The 20,000-nt window shown below is 53.8% G+C and overlaps 5 protein-coding genes across 5 annotated transcripts; 1 reads left to right on the forward strand and 4 right to left on the reverse strand.

The window, feature by feature from the left end:
• Nucleotides 1-112: 112 nt before the first annotated feature.
• CABS01_07656 (uncharacterized protein) lies at nucleotides 113-1,400 on the forward strand (the record flags this gene model as incomplete). The annotated part of the gene is made up of 2 exons (XM_060541018.1): nucleotides 113-975; nucleotides 1,028-1,400. Coding segments are annotated over 2 exons (1,236 nt in total), but the record flags the coding sequence as incomplete, so codon positions are not given.
• A 325-nt stretch (nucleotides 1,401-1,725) lies between these two features.
• On the reverse strand, nucleotides 1,726-2,383 carry CABS01_07657 (uncharacterized protein; the record flags this gene model as incomplete). Its single annotated transcript, XM_060541019.1, has 3 exons — nucleotides 1,726-1,795; nucleotides 1,902-2,004; nucleotides 2,209-2,383. The coding sequence occupies 3 exons, from the start codon at nucleotides 2,381-2,383 to the stop codon at nucleotides 1,726-1,728; spliced, it is 348 nt and encodes a 115-aa protein (XP_060402519.1).
• A 959-nt stretch (nucleotides 2,384-3,342) lies between these two features.
• CABS01_07658 (uncharacterized protein) lies at nucleotides 3,343-4,497 on the reverse strand (the record flags this gene model as incomplete). Its single annotated transcript, XM_060541020.1, has 1 exon — nucleotides 3,343-4,497. The coding sequence occupies one exon, from the start codon at nucleotides 4,495-4,497 to the stop codon at nucleotides 3,343-3,345; it is 1,155 nt and encodes a 384-aa protein (XP_060402520.1).
• Nucleotides 4,498-9,820: 5,323 nt separating this feature from the next.
• CABS01_07659 (uncharacterized protein) lies at nucleotides 9,821-12,615 on the reverse strand (the record flags this gene model as incomplete). Its single annotated transcript, XM_060541021.1, has 4 exons — nucleotides 9,821-9,946; nucleotides 10,013-11,296; nucleotides 11,377-11,449; nucleotides 11,882-12,615. The coding sequence occupies 4 exons, from the start codon at nucleotides 12,613-12,615 to the stop codon at nucleotides 9,821-9,823; spliced, it is 2,217 nt and encodes a 738-aa protein (XP_060402521.1).
• Nucleotides 12,616-13,236: 621 nt separating this feature from the next.
• On the reverse strand, nucleotides 13,237-19,180 carry CABS01_07660 (SNF2 family domain-containing protein; the record flags this gene model as incomplete). The annotated part of the gene is made up of 3 exons (XM_060541022.1): nucleotides 13,237-18,886; nucleotides 19,074-19,091; nucleotides 19,170-19,180. The coding sequence occupies 3 exons, from the start codon at nucleotides 19,178-19,180 to the stop codon at nucleotides 13,237-13,239; spliced, it is 5,679 nt and encodes a 1,892-aa protein (XP_060402522.1).
• Between the last annotated feature and the right edge of the window lie 820 nt (nucleotides 19,181-20,000).

The raw sequence follows: 20,000 nt of genomic DNA on the forward strand, positions 1-20,000 counted from the left end.
TTCCCCTGCCCCCTAAACTACCCCCCGTGCTGTCAAAGCTTCCAGTTTCCCCTCAGCACCCACAAAATCCACAACCTCACTAGACTGACGCAATCATCTCTCGCGTACAGACTTTGCAGACTTCGCCGGTGCTGCTGATCCGTCGCCCGTGCCCAGCGCCTTCACGGCTGCTCCTGGCGGCACGACGCTCGGCGGCGCGCCCGAGGCCACGGGACGTCCCTTCACGAAGTGGTACAACATCCACGAGCGCCACTCCCTCAGCGAGTTCAAGCTCGAGGGCGCCATCCTCGCCGTCAGCGCCGTCATCTTCCTCCTGCACATCATTGGATCGCGCCTCAACCGCAAGAAGGCCAAGTCCTGGGCCACTGCCCACGCGCCGGTGCTCAAGTCCGAGTTCGCCTCTGTCGGCTTCTCCCCGCGTTCCACGACCGACACCGACCCCAAGGATCCTACGGGTCTGCTGCGCGAGAAGTCACTCTTCGAGTTTGCCAGCTACGGAACCGGTCGCCAGAATGTTGCCTTCATGGACGTCAAGTTGACGCTGACCAAGCGCTTCAACCCGTTCCTCAGCATCATCGAGGCCGTCACCAGCTTCTTCATGGATACCGTTGAGGCCCCCCACGACTCTGTCGAAGCTGTCATCTACCCCTTTGACGGCAAGGAGAGCCTCACTGTTCCCGCGATCCCCGGCACCCACGAGCTGCGCAGCAAGGAGAACAAGAGCACGTATGATAACTTTGTCTGGGCCATCGTTTCCAAGGAGCGCATGAAGCAGGTTCGCGACGATCGCTACGATGTCTCCATCACCTTCACCAAGGACAATGCCAAGCTTCCCAACTGGGTCACCGTCATGAGCGAGAGCGCCGAGATCACCGAGCAGCTGTTGACCCCTGAGCTCATCAAGGCCGTTGAGGCTGCCGGCGACGCGTTTGACTACCTTATCGTCTCTGACCAGCCCATTGAGCGCCCTAGCACGTGAGTTTCAACCGCAATTTGTGGTTCACGTTCATGACTAACAGTGTAATAGCATCGAGGAGACCACCCCCCGCAAGCGCGTCTTCCTCCGCTACCGCATCCCTTCAAGCAACAATTACGAATCCCTGTTGCCCCTCTTCGAATACTTTGTCCGCATCCCCGACGCCCTCGTCTCGGGTGCGCACTTCCGCCCCGAGGTCCTGCGCAAGGTCCGCAGCGTGCGTGAGGAGACCATCGCCCAGCTCAAGAAGGCTGCCGAGGCTGAAAAGGCCGAGGAGCGCACCCTCGAGCGCGAGAAGCAGAAGAAGGCTAAGCGCGACGCTGAGCTCAGCGCTCTGGACGCCAAGGCCCAGAAGAAGTACCTCGAGAGGGAGCGTGAGCGCGACCTCAAGAAGAGCATGAAGAAGCAGACCATGCGTGGTTAAAGCAGTGTTTGAAATGCTTTCCTTAGCGGAAGCTCTTAAAAAGTTGCTACCCTTCATCAATGTCTTTTAAACCTGGAGGAAAAAAAAGGCCGAGGGCGGTCTAAGGGGTCCAAGGAGGGGTCGGCGGTGTCAATATTACAATCTACGAAGGCTGAGATGTATACATGTACCATCATGAAAGGCGGCGACGGCGGCGGCGGCGGGGTAAATCAAATAGTATATCTCGTGTCAAATCATAACCTAATAAGCTGTCAACCTTTCTGTCTCGTGTATGCACCGCGACCCATCTCATACCACCAACACATCTTTTCAAAGACAAGGACATTTACTTGTCTTGCGCCAGGATGCCCTCCACCCGCGCCACCTTGTCGGCGGCAGACTGCTTCTTGTCCGTTCTGCGCAGAGGAGAATATCCATCATCAGTCACTCAAACATTTATCCATACAACGACTTTGCGTTCTTTGTCGTTTGAAGTAAAAAATTCATTTCAGGTAGACAAACCTCGAGCCGACGCGCATCGAAGACTGGATCCGCACGACGCCGCTCTGGTGGACGAGAGAGTGCGCTTGTCCGATGACGCGGAAGACGTCGTCCCAGCTTCCCTCTGCGGAGAAGGAACGGATGTGTATGTCAGCAGTGTCCTATATGGTTCTTGATGTAGTTTGAAACCCCGTACCGAAGCAGGGGGGGCAAGGGGGTGGACGAATCTCATGAGCTTCCACGCTCTCGCGCAACGACGATGGTTCAAAAGCTAAGAGGGGAGTGCGAGGGGAGAGAATTAGGTAGATGAGAGTCGTAAAAAACGTACCGACGGTGGTGCCGGCCGAGTGCATGGTGTACTTTAGCCCGCTCGCCTTGAGCAGGCGCTGGACCTGGGCGACCTCGTTGGCGACGGAGACGCTGCCTGTGCCGACGGGGATGAGGCAGAAGTCTGCGTAGGCGGCTTCGGGGGTGGGAATGTTGGAGTAGTCTTCGCTCGACATTTTTCGTTGTGTTGTGTGGTGTTGTGTGTGTGTGAGAGAGAAAGAGAGAGAGACAATGTATGTGAGAGAGTTGAAGTTTTGGTGATGTTGGGTTTGAATGAGTGGTATGTGGTGGGGTTAGATTTGCGCGACTTCGGCTCTAGGTTACTGAGGTTGTGGCGTGTTGAGGGTCGAGAGCTGTGAGGTCGGTTTTTGGGTGAAGGGTGAGGCTCGACTTTCATGCAAAGTCTGAATTCAGGAAACGAGAGGCACTGACATACGTATCGTGACGGATCTCATGGATAAACCGTAGATTTACTAGACAAGTTCATATGTCGTTGACTTTGAGATGCCGTCGTCGTGCAGAGTACCTTTCCCAATGATGCAATGAGGGGTGGGGGGTGGTCCGTTCCTAACCGTATACGAGGGGTCCTTGCTACCTTCCTAATGAGTTTTTCTCCCTCATCACTTATAAGCCGACAACCTCAGCTCATTCTCGCTGATTCAGAACACTGGCCATTTGTGATTTGTTTCATGAAGTTGGTTTTCATATTGATATGAGCATGATTCCACTCAATGCCCGGTATCTATCTACCTCACTGATCCAATCCGGATCAGTAGTGTTGCCCTATGTCCCAAAGGGCTCTCTTCCAAACAAAACTCGCGGGGGTCCCGTTTTCCCCGGGTTGTACATGAACAAAGCTGTGAAAAAAAAAGCCATGAAAAAGTCGTTTCTGCCGATGATTTCGGCTCATGATAGAACGCCGTCGCTATGCATCTTTTTGTTTGAAAAATGAGAAGGAAAAAAAGAGGTAAAAGGAAAAAAAAACAGGAGGGGGAATCATAGTGTTCATCCGAGATATGTCCCTTTGAGCGTACACACACAGACACTCTTTTTCATGAGATTGTCGCATGAAAAGTGTCACATCCTTCTTTGGCTCGGACCCTGAGAGACCGGACTTTCAGAAACAGACGACCCCTTAAAACAAGAACACAGCGGCAGCGAGAAACGCGACGAGCGCGCCAGTCTCCATACCACCGGGTGCTCTACCAGCAGACTTGCCGCTGCTCGAGCTCGCGGTGGCGCTGTTACTGCTGCTGCGGCCAGAGATATCGGACGAAGAGAGCCCGTTGAGGTTGTCGGCGGCGTCAATGGCCGGGCCCTTGTTGAAGAAGTCCACCAAGATGAAGACGGGTTTGGTGCCCCACTGGCTCTTGCACGTCTGCGCGTGGAGGCCGAGGTTGCCCGCCGTGCTGGTGGAGGCCGAATTGGTCGTGTCAATGTCGCTGACATCCGGGATGAGGATGTCGGTGGCGAGGGTCTGGTACTGGAAGTGGTTCATGAGGGGCAGCATGTTGGCCGAGACGGCGGCGGCGGCGGTGGAGTAGGTAGAGGGCCGGTCGATTGTGCAGTTGAAGCCGGCGGCGGAAGTGACCTCGTAGGCCGTCTCGAAGACGTAGGAAAATTCCGGGAGTAGGTAGGGGTAGTCCGTGTCGGCGGTGATGGAGGCGACAAAGGTGACGAGGCGGGTGTCTGCGTCGATCATGGTCTGGAGGGTAGGCCAGCTCGAGGTCGCGGAGGAGGTGGAGGGCTTGTAGCCGTACTTGGAGATGCCCGAGGACTCAAAGACCTTGCCAAAGGCCGAGGCAGCCTGGTTGTCCGAGTTGACGAGGAGGATGGTGACGACATCGTCGGTGTGCTTGTCCATCCAGTCCTTGATGGCGGAGAGCCAGTTCTCGAGGGTGCCGGCATCGAGCAGGCTGCAAGTGGTGTGGCAGAGCTGGAGGACGCTGCCCGAGGTGCCGTTGACGAGGTGGACCTGGGCCTGGAGCAGGCGCAGACCCGAGTTGAGGGCGACGGTGGCGTTGTAGTACTGGTTGCCGGCGATGGAGTTTGAGGTGCTGGCGTCGCGGAGGAAGGCGCTGTCGTGGGCGCCCATGTGGGTGATGTTATTGTACTTGCGGCTGCAGAGGGATGGGGAGTTGTTGCAGACTGTTGAGTTTGAGGAGGTGGCGGCAAGGGAGGTTGTGTTCACGGTTGATTCTGTTGATGAGGATGAGTCTGAGGGGAGTGCGTAGACTGTTGCGGTTGTGGCGAGGAGGGCCGCGAAGGCCTTGCGGAGTGAGAAGACCATGTTGATCGTTGATGTGTTTGAGTGTGTATAATTTGTTGGTGTTGTCCGTGTATGACTGAACCCAAAAACCTCGGATGCGGGAATCGACGAAAGCGGGAAGCAGTCGACTAAATAAACGTCCGAAACAGTGATCGTCGGTTTTGGGGATGTCGCACTGCAACTATGAGGAGGCTGGCTCAAGTTGCAAGGAAGCAGGAAAACCCGCGAGGTCGGAGTCGAGGTAGAGGAAGAGAGAGATGTGACGGGAGGCAGTCGAAAAAGGCGGAGACTCGAGTAGCGAGGAGGTTGAGATGGGCAGGGCAACGAGAGACGGGATGTTACTGGACAAGGTAGGTTAAAGGTAGATCCAAGACAGGCAAAATCCTCGAGAGTCTGATGTAAGGCGAGGTAGAGGTAGCGTATTCGTAGTGTCACTTGGTGTATTAGTAGTCAGCGTGGAGGCCAAAGGAAAAGACGGTGCCGGATCCCCAGTTCTTAATATGTTGGACACATGAAGGGAGGATCCTCGCAAGGCCAGGCCAAGGAGCACTTTGGGATGTTTCCTTGTCCCCCATTCGGAATCCATGCTCTGTATCCGTACTCCGTACCCATACCCATACCCATACCTAGGTAGGTACGGATACCTGTCGCTTGTACCCATCCATACCTTACGTAGCCCCGATGGGGCTGGAGAAATATCAGACAAGACCGAAGCTGAAGAAGGAGGTGCGGCATTCTGGCAGAGAGTCTGGGAGACTTGGACCCTGTTGGTTGCGCGGCCCCCAGTCCGTCCCCCGTTTCCCGGTGGGGCTCCGGGCGTGTGGGCGGGCTACATGGCGGCATGGCGCAGTCGCGGTTGTACTCGTACTTTTTTTTCTCCAGTCGCTCTTCACCCCCTTGTACCCAATGGAATAGTGAGTGTACGTACATACGAGAAGTGCAAGAGAAGAGCGATGGAAACCACCAAGAAGAATCCAACACTAGCCACGGTGATTTTTAATTCACTTCGACTATGCTTGCGTCGTGTGTTTTCGGGTCTGGATACACTATATCTGCCATGAACAACTGGTTTGCACTGCCAAATGTACACGTACATCTCACCTCTCAGACTTACACAGCCTCCCTCTCCGATTTGTGCATCAGGCCCAAGTCCGTCAGCAAAGACGTGCAGCAAGACGCAAAGGGGGTGATGCGTGATGTTTTACCCATCACCGAGCACATTTCACCATTGAACTCCCATTCCCTCATCCTCCCCTTCATCCCCTCACCTGATTTCGCCAATAGGAGCCTTTCCCCCAGCAATGCCCGTTACATGCAGACCCAGGCCGGAACTCTGCGAGTCTCTAGGTACTGTACTCTGTACAAAGGAATGGGCGCGGCCTCATCCAGAGTGCTTTAGGTGCTTTAGCTGTTGCGTAGTAAGCCCGAGACGGAGCTAGGAATTAAGGTAGCGTTGGCCATCAGCGACCATTTCTCACTTACACCAGTGTCAAGAGGTGGTGTGCGTGCGTGTCGTGTCACCTTTACTTGTCACCATCTTTCCCACTCTGCTGGTTCCCGCCCATCCAACTAGTGTATGTCTTGGTGGTACAATATAGAAGTTGAGGGCCTACCTTACTCCACGGACTTGAGACAAGTCCCAAGCCGAAGGAGAAAAGAGAACGACAGAATGGACAGTCGCAATGGTCGCTCGAACGTCTCAGTCTCACGCCTCCCAAACCTCTGGGGAGGGAAGCCCCTGACTTTGGCTTGGTCGAGTGTTGGGGGGCCTCCCTTACCTCTCACACGCTCTCTGCGCTCTTGGAGCCACGTTATTCCCTCCACGGCACGCCATCACCACGCTCAAAAGCATGGGGATGCATTGCGCGACAGAGTGAGTTGCGCAGTTGCAGTCGCAACCCGAGATCTTCTGCCCAATCGCACAAACCATCTTGTCCCGTGCTTTACGCTGCTTACTGCTTAATTGCTTGATACTTTCTGCAAAAAAACCACCCTGGTCCAAGACAGACTTCCCGTCCCTTTTCGCTTTCGGTGCCGTTGTACCGCCCGAGGACGATCCGTGTGTGAGAAGTTGAAAGATGGAAATGTTTCTCTGCGGCCCAATGACGTATCTACACCACAGGAACGTTGGATTCTGTGAGGATCCGTTTTGATGGAGAACATGCAAGATGTACTCTCACGCTTTGTACAGATCTTCTGTACAGATACATCCGAACTCGCCCAGTAGACTGGATACTCATGAGGTCGGTAACCAAGTCAACCTCTTGTTTTCTTTCCATCTTCACCCACCATTCGAGTGATGTAAACAAATGAATATGCAACTTGCAACTCTCCTGCCACGGCCATTTCTGACTTGGAAAACCTGCAACGCGCGGGGCTCCAGTATTATTCATGCGGTGTGCAGATCTCTCTGGCACAGCTGCTGAATGGTTAACCTCGCAACCACAAACCGACAACAACACCTGGGCCAGAAAGTCGCATTGAAGAGTTGTTGCTGAGAAGGTTGACCAGAGGCTGGCTGGCTGACTCGTAGTGCATAGCGATTGCGGCTAGCTCTGCATCTTTTTCCTGTCGCCTCACATCTTCGTACCACCTCACCGACTTTGGCATGTCGACCGATTTGCCTTGCACATGCCGTTCCGACAACCGAAACTACGACACACTCGAATGAGGGTTGTCCAGCCGCCCAGCCGAGCATTTGTTGACTTTTCAAGGCGGGCTCATACGAAAGATTGGGGAATTTCAAGAAGAATAGGTAGCTCACCTCCAACTTTTTCTCTGTTGTTGATCACTCGCCCATACAAGAACACTGAATACTGGCACACCGATTGGATGCCGGGTGATAGGTGAGAGAGAAAAAAAAAATCGAGTGGCTTGCACCCTAGAGATCTACACTTCCGTCTCCAGAGATTCCAGCGCCGCCACCACAAAAAAAGGTGTGGCTGTCCATCCGCCCAGCGAGACGGTTCGACTGGTCCAGAATTCCCCCCCAGTTCCCATCTGCCGGCGGGTTCTCCAGCGTCGTTCCAAGAAAAGAACTTCCCAAGCCACGGGAAAATCTGTCTTGGTTCCTAGGGTCGCCACTGACTTTGCCATCCAAAGGGATGCCGTTTGGTGCATTTTAATGGAGACATGTAGTGGACGAGAACAGCAACAAGAAACAGGAACAGGAAATCGAGTAAACAAGCAATGAACTCTCCACAGGGCAGAAAAGCTCGTCACCATGATCATCATCAACACCTGTCCACCAAAGAGCAACATCGTCAAGGAGCATTCTCACTGGACGACACTGGGTAGCAGATCGCTGACAAAGCCCACCCAACAGTACAACTATCCAAGGCAGGGAATGTACGGATACTAGCCTGGTCAGCCGAATAGACCGCAGTATTCCCGTCAAAAAGGGGTCTCCACAGGGGTACCCAGCACAAGATCGCCTCCCGTTGCTATTTTTGACCACTGGAGTCTGCGTAGTGCGCGTCTGCTCATGTCATTTCTTCTTCTTCTCTTTCTTGCTCAGCCTCAACCTCCCTCTTCGGGACCTGACAACATGGTGGTTTAACCGATAGCTTGACCACGACATGCTTAATTTTCTCTGCCTTTGCCTCTTTACGTCGTTGCCGATCACTTGCGTCTCTGCGCAGTCGGGAGAATAAAGTCCACACTATTCGTTACCTCGTACAGGGTACATTGTTAGTTTTGTTCACAACTGTCCACGTGATGCTGTGCTACCGTCTTAGAACCTCTGTGAAACATCACAAACATCCTCAAATTCACCTGGAGAGTTGTTCAGGCGGAGGCAGTCAAGGGAGCAGATCAAAGCGAACTCCGAGACAGAGCGTTTTGACATCTGTCAATCCGATCCCGGGGGGCGGGGGGGGGGGAGGATGGCGAAAAGCCACGTCTGTCTTGCTCGGTAGCTCTATCCGAACAACTGTCTTCCCCAGCTGTTTAGACAGGTCCAGGCGCTTGATTGAGAAACTTGCGCACAAGCCGTTCTTTTCCTTTTGCCTCCGCGCGGACTCTGTGTTCGTCACATCCTCTCTTGCCTCTCTCTCTCTCTCTCTCTCTCTCTCTCTCTCTCTCTCTCTCTCTCTCTCTCTCTCTCTCTCTCTCTCTTCCCAAGACACCAAGACCACCTCAAACCCAATGCCTAGACAACCCAAGCAATTTACCATGCCCGCGATATGTGTGGCCGCGTCAAGCACGTACTTTTAGTCTACCTACCTACCTACTCTTAGGTCGCCCACGACATTGGGACGTCTCCACTAGGCTTAAAATCTCTAGGTCACGCCATACTTGCGCGTACCAAGACTTGCAAGACCGAGCTTCTTCATCACTAGGGGCTGAGGTAGATGCCAAATGTCGCCTCCTGGCCCAGAACATCGTGAACACTGAACCCCATCCGAGGGCCGAGGGGATAGGACATGCCGCAGCGACACCACATCCAGTCGCTTATGCCTCACGCTCTCGGTCCTCTCCCTTTTCATCCGAGCCTCACAAGGCGAAGGCGAACACGCAAGTTATGAAAATGTCACCCTATCGAAGTTTGAAGGTAAACCCCCCGGCCACAGGGGAACCCGGCACCTCGGCGCTCGACCGGGCACCATGCGCCCACATCCCTGCGCTCCAGTTCGTAACGAGCCGCAAGGCAAAAAGGCATGAGATCCAGCACCTTATGTTGGTTAGCCTGGTGGGCTAGAATTCATCAAGAGAGCACAGAAACTCGTACGGCTCATTCCGAGAGGCGTACGTAACCTTGCCCTGCCACCAGTCTTAATCAGAATCATCCGTGGTTCGTTCGCTGGGGGCCCAGGCTCGGGGCCTGTCAAGCGACGGGAAGGACGATATTAGGAACGGTACGGTATGGTGGGGGAGGAACCGTCACCCGGAAAAAAAAAAAAAAGAAGGGCTCGACTGTCAAAACTAAGCCACGCCGAGCGCAAAAACCCACGTCGGCCGCAGCCACACGAGCGACATGTCGTTCGTCTTCCCATTTGTTGGACGAATTCACCGAATGCCGTCAATGCCACTGTCAAGGCTTCATTTCCCCCCTCTCGTCACGCGTGTACCCCCGAGGAAGGGCGCAGCCGCAGTTCATGCAACGCTCAAATTGTGGTCAATGCTCGGATTCTTCTTGAATTGATATCCTTTCTGTCTCTGAATCTTTTAATCTGCTTACTCAGTGACCGCCACGGGCCATCCTCCCGTGCTCATCAGCTTGTTCATTCATCGTGCCCTTGCGCTAACCAACGCTTCTCCCTCCCGCGGTGTCTGCTCAAGGTGCTTTGACCTTACCCCATGTTCCGGCTCCCCTGGACTTACGAATGCTTCCTTTTCCCCTCATTTATTCAGGGTCCGGTGCGAATCCGGACTCGGAACCGGCCTGCGCCGCCTCCATGTCCTTGAGCGCCTTTTGGCCCTCCTCGGTCGTGGCGTCGATAATCTGCTCCTCCAGACTCAAGATGCCGGCCTGTATGTCACAACGTTGTTAGTGAACCTGCTCATCGAAAATCTTCACTGGAGAAGAAATACTCACGTCTCCAAGCTTGCCGACAATATCCTCAGCCTCTTCGACCTTCATCTTGCCCAACACCTTGTTGACCTCATCCAGGCTTCCGCTCTCCAGAGCCTTTTGGAAGTCGGCGCTGAATGTCTCAAAGATATCCCGACCCTCCTTCACGGCGGGGTCCTCGCTGTCCTTGGGCGGAATCGTAATCTTGATCTCCGTGCCGGGCTCCACCGCGTGCAGCTGAATCTGCTCCACGCCCTCGGGCTCGCTGGCGCGCTCCTTGACAATCTCCCGCGCCCGGTTCCTGATCTTGCCGTACGTATCCTGCACGTCCTTGAAGAACACATCTTGCGCCTGGTGGCCCTTGGTCGTGATGCGCTTGAAGAACATGCCCACGCCGTCCTTGCCCAGCGCTCTGCAGTACTGCAGCAGCAGCGCCTGGTGGACGCACTGCCGGCAAAAGTCGTCCTTGCTCTCGAGGGCGGCGTCGAAGGCTAGGACCAGGAGGCCGTCTGTCTCCCGCTCCGTCAGGATCTGCGGGTTCTTGGACAAGTACTGGGCGCTGGATGTGTAGTCGTCGGCCTTGATCTGCGCGAACTTCTTGGCGGCGGGCGACGCCTCAATCTCCTCATCGTCGTCATACGATTGGGTCGACTTGGCCGGAAGGGACTGTGTCATGTCAAAATTGGGGTTCAGGAGCTCCGGCTTGCGCTGCTCCTCCTTCTTATCCGTATCCTTGGACTTGTTGACGTGCGAGCTGTCAAAGCCCGTGTGAATACCCTCGCTCGTGATCTTGCGTCCCTCCTCCTTCTCCAGCTCGGCCAGCTTGGCAAACAGCTCCTTTTGCAGATTCTGCACCTTGGTCAGGTGTCCCTCGACGCCCTCGAGCATGGCCTTGTAACGGTTCTCGGGCTTCTTCTCGTCCAGCTCCTTGTTAACTTGGTCCAACAACACGGCCATCATCTTGGAGAAGCTGGGCAGCGGCTCCGAGTCGGCGTGGATCCCCTCGGGGCGCGGGGGTGGCTGGTCGTCTTCGGGCTTGCCGGCGGACTCCATGACGGCTTGGAAGGCGACCTCGCCGGGGTTTCGGGTCTCAGCCTCGGAGGCATGGGACTTAAGGGCGTCCAAGAGGTTGGAGATGCGCTTCATCAGGCCATCGTTGATGATGCGCTCGTACTTGAGCGTCTCGATTTGATGCTTGCGCTGCAGTCGCTCCTGGTGGATTTGGTTCTGCTTTGCGCGGATGAATGAGCGCTTATCGACGTTGGGGTGGACCTCGACGTCCGAGTCGTCGCTGAGCTCCAGCGCGTCCTGTCGTATTTACATGTCAGCTACTGAGGTCGGCATCACAACGAGCATGGACGTGAGAGAGTGGGTGATGTAAAACACACCCATTTGCTGTAGTCGACAGGCATCTTGGCGAAATGTTTCAGCAATGTGATGCAGGTGCGTGATTGCCTCCAGCTGATGTGGGCATCGGTTGTTGACTTTGAAAGCGATGTTGTTGAGTGGAATGTTCTGGATTTTGCTTGACAATAGGTGCGGGTTGAAAGGAGTTTGGTGCAGAGCCAGTACGGTGCCACAGTGCATCACAGGTGCGGGGCATTACCCCGCCGCCGTATTGTTATCCCGGTAGCTGAGCTCAGCTATGATATCAGCCGTAAGGCACTTCAACTCTTGCTTTCACTCCTTGTTCAATCAGCGTAGCACAACTTGCTCAGAGATACCGAGCAAATAACTTCTCCTGATTATAAGCTGTCATCTATCAAGTAGGCATCATAACAATGGCAATCTACTCTTCTCATATATGGAGCTACCATCCATAACTGCTCCTAATAAGACAATACTTTGGCAGGATCAAACCCCTCCTTCGCAACTCTCCCAGATCCAACATACCCCCTCTGGTTGCTCACAATCCTGACACCCTTCACAACCGTATCTGTCGAAAAGTGTGTATGCCCAAACACCCAACAGATCATCGGAACAGAATTCCCTACTTCCTCCAACAAATCCGTTGCGAAAGCCGAAGACCAAGGGCTCCCCTCAAACCTAGGCTCCGACGTCCCCTCCAGCGAAGGAGCATGGTGAGTCGCAACAACAACCTCTCTCCCACGCGCCACCGCTTCCCTCGCCTCTCTCTTCAACCAACCCAAGTCCGCCTTATGAGCCGCGCAGTGTGCCTCAAGACTCCATCCCTCAATGTGCTGGAAATCCTTGACCCTTCCCACGACCGCAGCTCCCGCCTTCTCAGGGACCATCGTCCATAGGGTGCATCCCAGGATGCTCACGTTGGAACCGGGGATATCAAACCCGCGGCGGTGGAGCACATGCAACCTCCCTCTCAACGACGGCTCTGCTTCAAGCCTTGCCGCCTCTGCGAGTGTCCCGCCGTACGTGAGGCCATGAAACTCGTGATTGCCAAAAACTAGGAAAACACCCTCGTACCGATCCGTCTGACACCGGATGAACCCGAGATAGCTGTCGTATTCAGATAGGCTACCGACATCGCCGGAAAGTAAAAGAAAGGGTGCCGTGACGGGAAAGTCAAAGGTCGAGTAGTCTTTGCTGGCCTCGAGATGCAGATCCGAGAGGAATTGTACAAGGCCCGACGATCCCCCATTCATGGCCATGGGCCCAGAGGCTTGTTTTTCTGGGCGAGACAGGATAAATGAGGGAGATCTTGCAGTACTGGTGTTGATCTGTCTTGCTGCTCAGCCACATCCAAACTGTTGATGTGGAGGCCAGATGGGGCATCCTATCACAAACTTCTCAGAACACGATTGCAGGTGTACTGCTGCGTATTATTTAATCAGATCGTCTCCATTGTCAAGCTAACATTGAATCCACGTTGACGTTGTTTGCTGCAGCCTATAGACCATCTCAAATAACAAGAACGTCAAAGGCAATCACAGTCACATGCCAGGAGCGTCAGTCACCCCTTATGAGACAAGGTCAGATGCAGTGAAAAGTTAAATCATGAATGGTCAAAATAGTGTGAATGCTCAGTTGTTTTCTTTCACCCCAACGTGCGTCGTCTGAGTCGTAAAAATTGCTAGTGTCATATAGTACAGGTGTTTCCGCGCACACGTTTCGTTATGAGTACACTACTGCGTGAGAGGTCTCAAGCCTCCCTATCGAAAAGGCATCCAACTCGCTCTTATCTAAACCAGATGCCAGGCTAAACTCCATACAAAGGGCCTCAACGGCCTCCCTCCGACCTCCTACTGATACGACCGTGGTCGGGGGTATTATTACTGCATGGTCTTCAAGAAACCATCCAGATCGAAACTCTCCTCATACTGGCGATTATCCCATAGGTCACCCAAATCATCAAGCCAAGCCTTCTTGCCGGGTTGCTTGCCCGTGACGACGTCTCCCGTTTCGATATCCACCATGTCTTCCTCTCTACCCTCCATCGAGTTTTGCGGCTTGTCTGATATGAGACTGGGTCCTGTGTCCCCAAGATTGAAGAGATCAAGAATTTGATCTGTATCCATCGTAGCCAGGCCCGCGTTCTGCTGATTGACCACAGTGGAAGCGACATCGATCTTGAAGCGTTGCAAGCTTAGGATTTTCTCTTCCAAAGTACCTCTGGTCACCAGCCGGTATACGTTGACGACCTTCTTCTGACCGATACGATGAGCTCTGTCCATGGCCTGCATATCCTTTTGCGGGTTCCAGTCATGTTCAACGAAAATGACTGTGTCGGCACCCGTCAGATTGAGTCCCAAACCTCCGACACTGGTGGTCAGGAGCAAGACATCGTACGATGGGTCACTGTTGAATTTGTTGACAATATCCTGACGCTTGTTGGCTTCGACTCCACCATCTAGACGAAGGTGGGTGACGCCTGGCAGCATGGTCTTGAGCACCGTATTCTGGACCATGTCCAGCATCTCCTTCATTTGGCAGAAGATGAGGGCGCGATGAGGCTTGATTGGCTGATACAGGGGGTCATTCGACTCGGCTTCTTCCACACCAATGCCGCAATCGACAAGTAGGTCTCGCAAAGCGGTCAACTTGGGTGCATGAACCGGATCCTCGAGACTGGTGCCTTGCTTGTTAAGGATGCGCTGGGTCTCTTCGTACATGCCGTGTCCAGGCTTCATGACCATGGCTGGAGAGTTGCAGAGCTTTCGCATGTACTGCAGGGCCTGGAAGATGTGTGACTTGGCGTCCTTGTCCTCACGGCCGGCCTCTTCTTGCAGCTTCTTGCCTTGCTTTCTGGTGAAATCGTCAAACAGCTTCTTCTGAAGGTCGCTCAAGTCGCAGTAGTAATTCTGCAAAATCTTGGGCGGGAGGTCATCTAGAACCTCCTCCTTGAGGCGTCGCAGAAGGAATGGCAGGACTTGCTTGTGGAGAGCCTCGATAGCCAGAGCACCCGCTTCTTGCTCCTTTGAAGATGCCTTGCTGAAGCGACTTGCGGCGATGGGCTTGGCGAACCGATCCAAGAAGACCTTCTCAGCACCAAGGAAGCCAGGCATCAAGAAATCGAACAAGGACCAGAGCTCCAATACGTTGTTTTGGATAGGTGTTCCGGTCAGAATCAGTCGGTGGTTGCTGGCCAATTTCTTGACAGAAATCGTAATCTTGGCCTTCGGGTTCTTAATCAAGTGTCCCTCATCCAAGATGACGTAATTCCAGTTGTACTTTGCAAGAACATCGGCGTCGTTTCGGCAGACATCGTAGCTGGTAACGACGATATCAGTCTTGTCCAGGTTATCCTTCATGCTCTTTCTCTCGGCTGGCGGGCCAACGTAGGCAGTGACGCTCAAGAAGGGTGCGTAAGTCTTGATCTCCTGCTGCCAGTGACCGGACAATGTAGGAGGGCAGACGACCAGAGATGGGAGACGGCGAACATCGGGTGCGCCTGTCTTCGCGTACTCTTCGGCGCGCTGGTGATGGTCGCTGGCAACCATGCAGATGGTTTGCAAGGTCTTTCCAAGACCCATGTCGTCGCAAAGAATGCCGTGCAAATGGTACTTGTTGAGGAAGTGAAGCCAATTGACACCATCTTGCTGGTATGAACGAAGTTCTGCCTTGATAGCGACGGGAATCGGGAACGATTCCACTTTCTTGGGGTCCAGCAGTTGGGAAATGAATGTTCGTTCGCGGTCTCTGCCCTTGAGCAGCTCTTCAGACAGTCCAGGAGGGTCTGGGATGCCTGCCTCCAGTGGCACGAGTTTGACGAGGGTTGCAAAAGACGTTGTCGCAATCAGACGAATTTCGTTATCTGAGTCGCTCATGCGGCCCAGAACGGGAACAATGAGGAAGATAACGTAAGGAAGGATAGCATCGCCCATCACGGCAATCAAGTGGTAAATGGCTTCGATCGCACCTTGACGGAAGTTGAGGTCGATAGGATTGCTGATGGATGGCAAGACGTTCTCCACAAGGGCTGTCATACCCTCGACTGTGATGACGCTACAGACAGTAGCCATACATTTCGCTGCCATGTAGCGGAAGACAGAAAGCTCAGAATGCAGGGCTTTAATGACTAAAGGAACCTTCTCCATGATAAATGGATGCATGGCCTTGTCAAGAGTGGGCATGAGCGTTCGAATCAGGGACAAAGCATCGACGATCTCTTGGCCAAAGGTATTCTCGGGGTCCTTGGCCTCAGCCGGCAATGCGCCAGAGAATGCCTTGACAAGAGGATCCTCCATGAACACCCTAATGGTAGGCACGGCCGTGAGCAGCTCGGCGCCGTAGGTCTTGGAGAGGATTTCCAGCGCCTCTTTGGCGCCACGACGGGTGATGCGAGCAGCCTTGACTTCTTTTGCCCACTTGGCAGCGTCTGCATGATCGACTCGATCTTCTTCTTTCTGCATTGAAAGCACGCAATCTGTCTTGCTTGCATGGACAGGGAACTCTGGAGTCTCGGCAACTTCCACGCAAGAGAATTTGATCAGGTTGGAAACAACCTTGTCGGCCGGTCCGCGACGACCCATCTCGTTGAACACTTGCACAAGTCTTGCAATGGTCGCTGATGACCGGCTCTGAAGCACTTGGTTGTCTTCTGTCTTGATGCTGTCCATGATGCCCTTGATCAGTGGGCTGGGCTTCTTGGGTAGGGCCTTGATCGCAACCAATGCGCATGCTGCGCCTGCTTTGATACGGACGTCTCGTGAGTCCTTGGCGGCCTTCGCGTCGGTAATCGCAGACACGGCAACTTCTCTGGCCTCGCTCAGCATCTGGCTGGCAACTAGACGCTGTCCTGGAGACATGGCCTTCTTAAGCTTGTCGAAATCCTCTCCGACAACCTTGTCTGCAACGGCAATGGAGAAGGCACCTGGACCTGCTTGCTCGTCACCCTGAACCAGGACAGCCAGTGTTGGGAGCCGACCACTAGACACTTTGCCGTGGTCGCGGAACATGTTGAGAAGCTGTTGACACTGAGATCGGACCCGGTGCATGAAGCTGACTAGGTCGCCGTAGTGAGCAGGACGTTCAGTCTCAATAATCTTCTGAAGAGGCGCCGCGTATCTTTGTGCTCCTTCTGCAGGGCCGTTGGTAGCGTACTCGTCAATGATCATGCATGCTGAAAGCTGTGTGGACGAAGCCCGGTCTGAGATACCGGCGAGAAGTAGCTGGTCGTACTCGGCGAGGCTGGCAACCGGAATAAAGGACATAATCAGGCCCATGGCTTTGGCAGCTGATACTCTCGATCGAATCAGAGTATCCATGCCAACAAGGTCCACATCTCCCTGGATCATGTGCCCGTCGACGTCATGAGTATGAGAAGTGACTGGAACGTCATCCGTCTTAGCAGATTTGCGACGACGCTTGTTTGCTCTCTCGGGCCCGTCGGGGGATGAGGCCTTGCGGGCGGGTGTGACGGCGACAGGTGCATACGTGCCGCCTGATGGCTTTTGGAATAGATGGGCGGGCATGGGCAAGGGATGCCGGGACACACCAATGGGATGCAGCGTGAGTCTCATCAGAGGCTCGACGTGAGCGGCGAACTCGTCGGCAAGAATCTCGGGCGTCTGTGCAAGTGAGCGAACCAAAGCTGTCCAAACGTCCAAAGACATTGCCAGTGTTTCTCTGTCCCTTTCAACCAAGACGTTCTGGAAGATGAGTCGTAAAATTCTTCCATTGAGCCAGCCTCGAGAGTTCTCAGCTCCCAAATTTGCGAATGTCATCAACGCCTTCAGTACAGCTAAGCGGACGGAAGTGATGGTGTGTCGAAGGAAGGGGTACAAGCGCGGCACCAGCAAGGTGAAGGAACGCTCCTCGTCTTGTGCGGCGGACGTCTCCATGGCCTGCAGGACTTCGGGATAGCTGCAGAGTGTCGCAAGTAAATCCATGATCTTACCAGTGCTAGCACTGAGATCGTCACCAAGGTCGGCCAAACTGCCCCACATGATGTTGATGAGGCTATCGATAGACCCAGGTCGTAATGTGACGAACTCCTTGGTCATGGGGAGCAAAGTCGCAGCGCTCACTGCTCTGACGTCGTCGTCATGCTCCTCCAGGCCCTTCATGACCAGCCGAACAACGCCATCGATCATCTCACTGTCCTCCAACAGCAGGTCCTTCCTAACCGCAACGACGTATCTCAGTCCAACCATTCCACCGTGGCAGACAGACCACTGAAGCATGTCGAGCTGGAGATCATCCTGCATGACCATTTGGTAGAGAATCTTGTAGATGCCGTGAACAGATTCTGCCGGGATATGGCGAAGGACCGATCCGAGAGATTGACCGATAGTTTCGCGAATCGGCGCGACCGAGGTATCAGAACTGTAGTCGGTAAATCTATCCAGCATTAGGACGCAGCAGAGCCGGCAGGCCAGATCATCCAACCAAGCCTGGTTCAAGCGATCATTTTCAGCCCGTGACTTTGAACGAACCCTGCCAGCTCCACCTCCGTGGACACGAATCACCTCCCGAATACCCATCGCAGCTCCATGGCGAGTCTCCCAGGAAGGGTCAAAAAGATCGACCTTGAGGAAATCGCATAATCTGTCGTAGGGCCACTCAGCACCCTCCATGGTCTCATCAACCTCGATTTCAGACTTGATCGGTATTACTTGTCCCTTGAATTCGCTGACAACCTTTGATTCCTCATCGACGTCCGCCGGTCTGTCCAAGTTGAAGTAGTCGTTGACCTTCCCGTTCTTCTGCTTCGCGTCGGCATCTGCTGCTGGTGTTTCGTCGAAGCCTTCGGACCCTGCTGTGGTTGTCCTTCTCATGGTCAAATCTCCAAATCCCCCTTTCCCCTGGGCAGCCTTTTGCAACTCTCTCTTGCGCTTCCTCTTGAGGACGTTGAGTTGCCGAGAGCTCAAGCCAGCTTCCTCTGCCGGCTGGCTTTGACCGTGGGAGGTGGTGCTCTCCTTGGTGCCATTGTGGCCATTTGCTGACTCTTGCGGAGTAAGAGGGCTGGGTTCCTTTTCAACAAGGACGGGCATCTCGGCGTCCTCGAAAACCCTGCCCAACAGGCCAAGTCGTCCATTGAGAGTCTTCTTTTGGTGTGCCAGCCGTGCTGGGGGATCCAATGATGCCAGAGCATACTCGATATTGCCGCCTCTCAGAAGTTGGCGACCAAATTTGATGATGTGCTCTACATTGAGCGACCCCAATTTGAGGAGCTCGCTGGAAGAGAAAGAGGTAGCATCCTTTTCCTCCTCCTTTTTTACGTGACCATTCTCTTCCGGCTCATCCTTCTTGACTGGCGCAAAGTCCTCATCCTCGTTAGGGTCGTACAGGGGTGCATTCTCGGTGATTTTGCCTATAGCTTTGGCTGCTGTGGAGCGTGTCTCCCAGTCCTTGTGCCGAAGGTAAGGTACTACTCTGGAAAGAAGGTTGAAAAGTTCATCGGGATGCTGCTTCTGCCAGTCGGCAAGTTGGTTGACAGCGGTGTCACGAATCAGACGGGTGCTGCCCGTTTCGAGAATCCTACGCGAAGCAGTTAGTAAGCGGTTGACGACGCGACGATACAGTCTCTTGTTAGACTGAATATTAAGCTCGCTCAACACGGGCATCATCAGAACTGCATCCTCAGCTGAGCCGAACCCAGAAGAGGCAGACATCAAGATTTCTGTAGGGTTGCTACTAAAGAGCGATGTCATGTGGTTAGACTCACGTGACCAATCTGTCAAGTCTGTTGAAGCAAGGTTAGTGCTGGTTCAAAAACGATCGGATCTGCCTGATCGCAAGGGTTGCCAGGAAGGATTCATACCTCGACGCCATTTTGAATTAAGATGTATTTGATGAGAGTTTCATCATCAGACTGAACTTCTGTGAGAGATATTAGCTATGAGTTCAAAACAAGCAATGATGTGAGTCCAGGAGCTGTTGGGTGAAGGAAAGATGACATGATAAATGCTTGAAGATAGATACATGGATGCTACCTTCCCGTGCCCAAACAGAGATGATGCAGTCTGGGGTAGAAACTGAATCATGGCAGTTGGTGGAGTAACATATTGGATGAGGTGATCTCGATAGTGAAGTGAAGTGCAGGTAGATGCGATAGAGGACGCGCCGGACCGAAACGCCCAATGGCAAGTTAGGATTGGCAGAAATGGTGCAAGGTTTGGGGTGGATATGAGCATAACGGGGAAATGAAAGAAACGCGGACTGTACGAAGCCAGTACGTACCGAAATTGAGAAAGCGGGTAACGGCGATGGGGCCGGATGCAAATCGCGATCCCGTCCACTGCGGATCAAGCCGAGTCTTAATCAAAGGATGCGACTACCATGCATGCATCAGAAGTAGGACGGTGCAGGTTGAAATCGCCGCGTTGATTCGGAGCTTGTTGCAAGTTGCGGTAATGAAAGATGGAGTGCGAGAAAGCAGCGTGAACACGTAAAATCTCGATGCAAGGCGTGATGCGTAGGCGCGTCGTGGATCGTTGGGGTGTGGTGCCGAATGGTCGCAAAAGCTGCTGTTGCAAGAAATAAGCGTCGAGTCGTGAGAAGAAAGAAAAAGGCGCCTATTAAGCAGGTGAGGTGAGGCTCGAAACGATGGGAGAGATGACGCCTTAAAGTGGGAAGGAAGAGGCGCGTATAT

The sequence above is a fragment of the Colletotrichum abscissum genome, assembly GCF_030869225.1.
Source record: "Colletotrichum abscissum strain IMI 504890 chromosome Unknown Scaffold_17.1, whole genome shotgun sequence".
In the NCBI taxonomy this organism is placed as follows: Eukaryota; Fungi; Ascomycota; class Sordariomycetes; order Glomerellales; family Glomerellaceae; genus Colletotrichum; species Colletotrichum abscissum.